The 3,733-nt window shown below is 41.0% G+C and overlaps 1 protein-coding gene across 1 annotated transcript; it reads left to right on the forward strand.

Moving 5' to 3' along the window:
- The first annotated feature begins 324 nt into the window (after window positions 1-324).
- Window positions 325-2,074, forward strand: LOC111798003 (arogenate dehydratase/prephenate dehydratase 6, chloroplastic-like). The gene has a single exon (XM_023680935.2). The coding sequence runs from the start codon at window positions 804-806 to the stop codon at window positions 1,962-1,964; it is 1,161 nt and encodes a 386-aa protein (XP_023536703.2). The 5' UTR covers window positions 325-803; the 3' UTR covers window positions 1,965-2,074.
- Window positions 2,075-3,733: the final 1,659 nt, after the last annotated feature.

The following is a 3,733-nucleotide window of genomic DNA, read 5'->3' on the forward strand; positions in this document are numbered from 1 at the left end:
ACTTTTCTTTCTAAGAAGAACATATAAAATTTTTGTTATTAAAAACACAAAAACTAAAAGCTAAAAAAATGAAATAGTTTAAGGCCTATATAAAGTTTCTTTGTTTAATCCACCACTTCGTCTTGTTTGTCTCTACCCATGGTGTAGATGTTGTAGTCAAACTTTGTGTAAACCAACCATTTTGTTTTCTTTCATTTTCCTTTTGAATCATTTTATATTCTTATATATAAAAATTCCTATGTTTCTTTTGTGAATCTGTAGGTATCTATTGGAACAGATCGTTCAGTCTTGACTTGTTTATAGTGAAATCAATTTTAAAAAAAGGAAGAACACAAGGAGTGCCGCACAATGATTGGTTTCCAACCACACAGGTGGTTGGTAGATAGAAAAGACCAGATTCGAACTTGACGTTCTAAGGAGTCTCTGTTTATCTTCGTTCAAGAGAGGATACATTTGACCCCAATGTCTAGCTAAGACCAGATTCGAACTTGACATTCTAAGGAGTCTCTGTTCATCTTCGTTCAAGAAAGGATACATTTGACCCCAATGTCTAGCTAAGACTAGATTCGAACTTGACGTTCTAAGGAGTCTCTGTTCATGTTCATCTTCATTCAAGAGAGGATACATTTGACCCCAATGTCTAGCTAAGGCTACTAGAAGGGACAGGTAGGCCGAAAATTAGATCAATCCAACTCAAACCATTCAAATTTCCATATCAAAAAATAGTTTCCTCTTCCAATATTTAAACCCAATCCAAGCACTCCCAACAACAACGAAGGCAGCGCACCATTTCTGTCTTCATCATGCAATCCTTCACTCATTCCCTCATCAAACCCACTCCCCCTCCCTCCACCTACCCCAACGCCACCACCTCCTCCTCCACCCGCCGCCACCACTGCCAGATCTCCTCCACTAGCCGCCACAGCAACACCACCCTTGTCGTCTCCCAACAACAGCCCCCCGCCGATCATATTGGAGACCTCAACCTTGTCCCCATTGGAGACTCATTCAGGCCACGTCCCAAGCCCCTCTCCATCACCGACCTCTCTCCCGCCCCTATGCACGGCTCCAACCTCCGCGTCGCGTACCAAGGCGTCCCTGGCGCCTACTCCGAAGCTGCCGCTGGAAAAGCCTATCCTAATTGCGACGCCATCCCCTGCGACCAATTCGAGGTCGCCTTTCAATCTGTTGAGCTCTGGATCGCCGATCGAGCCGTTCTCCCTGTTGAGAACTCCCTCGGCGGTTCAATTCATAGGAACTACGATCTCCTCCTCCGCCACAAACTCCACATCGTCGGCGAGGTTCAATTGCCCGTCCATCACTGCCTCCTCGCTCTCCCTGGAATCCGAAAAGAGTACCTAACTCGCGTCATTTCTCATCCCCAAGCCCTAGCGCAGTGCGAACACACTCTCACTAAACTCGGCCTCAACGTCACACGCGAGGCCGTCGATGATACAGCCGGCGCCGCCGAGTTCGTCGCCATCAACAACCTTCGCGACACCGCCGCAATCGCAAGCGCCAGAGCGGCAGAGCTTTACGGCCTCGAGATCTTGGCGAACGGAATCCAAGACGATTCCGGCAACATAACCAGATTCGTGATGCTGGCGAGAGAACCGATCGTTCCTCGTGTAGATCGGCCGTTCAAAACCAGCATCGTCTTCGCACACGAGAAAGGAACATCGGTGCTGTTCAAGGTGCTCTCAGCCTTTGCCTTCAGGAACATCAGCCTTACGAAGATCGAATCGCGGCCGCACCGGAGTCACCCGATCAGAGTGGTCGACGACGCGGACGGCGGGACGGCGAAACACTTCGAGTATCTGTTCTATGTGGATTTCGAGGCGTCGATGGCGGAGCCTAGGGCTCAGAACGCCCTGGCGGAGGTTCAGGAATTCACTTCCTTCCTGAGGGTATTGGGTAGTTATCCAATGGATATGACCCCATGGAGTCCTTCTCGTGAGGATTAGCTTATTATTATTATTATTATTATTATTCACTTCGTCATTACTCTTTGTTGGAATAGCTTATTAAAATTAAAATTAAAAATAACAATAATTTTTTTTTTTTTTTTTTTAAATTATTGTCATTATTATTTTATTCCAAGTTTTGTATATTTTTTTATTTTGTTGGTTGTCTTTGTCATTCACATGGTGGTAGTAGGTTTAGGTGAGAAAATTACTTGGCAGTAAAAAGTATCCTTACTTTTTGTTTCTCCATTTTTACTGCCAAGTAATTTTCATGTAGCAAGTTTTTAGGTTTAGAGGGTAAAAAGATTCCTATGCTAAAAATTTCCCTCAAGCCTAATGGATTGATTTTTTTTGGACTTTCCTATGCTAGAAACAGTAGTTTATGGTTAGTATAATGACACGCTTTTTGATATCTCGAAATAGGGATCGCCACATAGACTCCATAGACTCAAGTGTAAAAAGAGAGATATTAATTAATTAAAATGCTAATAATATGGGTGGAGTCAAATCAAAACCACTTACAAAAGTACCTATAAATGACATGTGAGAAGACGATTTGATTTAAAAGTTTGTGATTTACACAATGATTTACCTAATACTCAATAATCAACCTGTTTGTAGAGTCTTGTGGAACAGAATCCTTACGATGGTCTCTAAAGCTCTGTGCTCATATTCTAACTCTAACGTTAACCAATTCCATTTCGTTTGTACTTGCTCTATTAGAATTATGCATACTTAAACCCTATACAATGGTAGGGTGTACTTCGAGCCATAATGTAGGGTTAGATTGTACTTAGCTTTTTGTTTATGTTTCCCAAGATCTATCTTTAACCCTATGCTATTGGCACGTGAGTCAACTTCTAGTGCATTGGATGTTTGCACCCCATATGAACGGTTTACAAGGTGCACTTGGATAGCATACCTTCTACGATTCTTGACATCCCTTGTGAGTGACAACTAACCACTGTGTATGCATTAAGAAAGTTCACGATTAAGGGTTGCCAACTTAATTGCCTGTTCATCCGAAAATATCTGTGGGATACAGTGTGGGCTCTAAGACTAAGGAAATGTACAATAACGGCTCATACTCATTCATATTGTCATGTAGGCTCTCTAGGGCACATAACGTATCTCCAATATAGTATATGGGCATACAAGGGTATTTAATCACTATAACACATTCCCATGCATAATGCATACATACAATGTCCAACATGCTCCATTAACATATTTACAAATATACGAGACATGTTGGAGTCTTCATAGAATTAGGAGTTCACAACATAAAAACGTAAGCTTTAATCATGATATCACGCTAAATCGGAAAACAAACAAGTTTTTAGGTTAACTATATACAACTTAATCAATTAGGTTTGTCATCATGTTTTCTAATAAATATACCACTGGATCAATTAGGTTTATCATCATGCTTCCAAATAAATATCCAACTTGATTAACTGGGTTTATCTGGGTTTATCGTTATGCTTCCAGATGAGTTCCATCCATTGTCCTAATCAACTCTTATAAGTATTACTAAAAAATAATTCATGTGGCTACTTACTCGTTGAAGACTTTCCTTGATAGGTTTGAGTCTTCAAGAATTTATGATATTAGTTTTTGTCAGGTTTAAAATGTCATGTTAACATGTAAAAGACCCCACAACGTTTCAAAAAGATCCATTTCAAGTATGCATAACATTTAGGAAATTCACACAAACAACCACATGCCCACATACCTAATAGTTGGAAAACATTTGAAACAAGAATTAG

Source organism: Cucurbita pepo, chromosome 7 (assembly GCF_057944985.1).
Source record: "Cucurbita pepo subsp. pepo isolate OVF chromosome 7, ASM5794498v1, whole genome shotgun sequence".
Classification (NCBI taxonomy): Eukaryota; Viridiplantae; Streptophyta; class Magnoliopsida; order Cucurbitales; family Cucurbitaceae; genus Cucurbita; species Cucurbita pepo.

Excerpts from the sequence above, each read along its gene's own strand:
- LOC111798003 (XM_023680935.2), top strand. The coding sequence starts at position 804 with ATGCAATCCTTCACTCATTCCCTCATCAAACCCACTCCCCCTCCCTCC.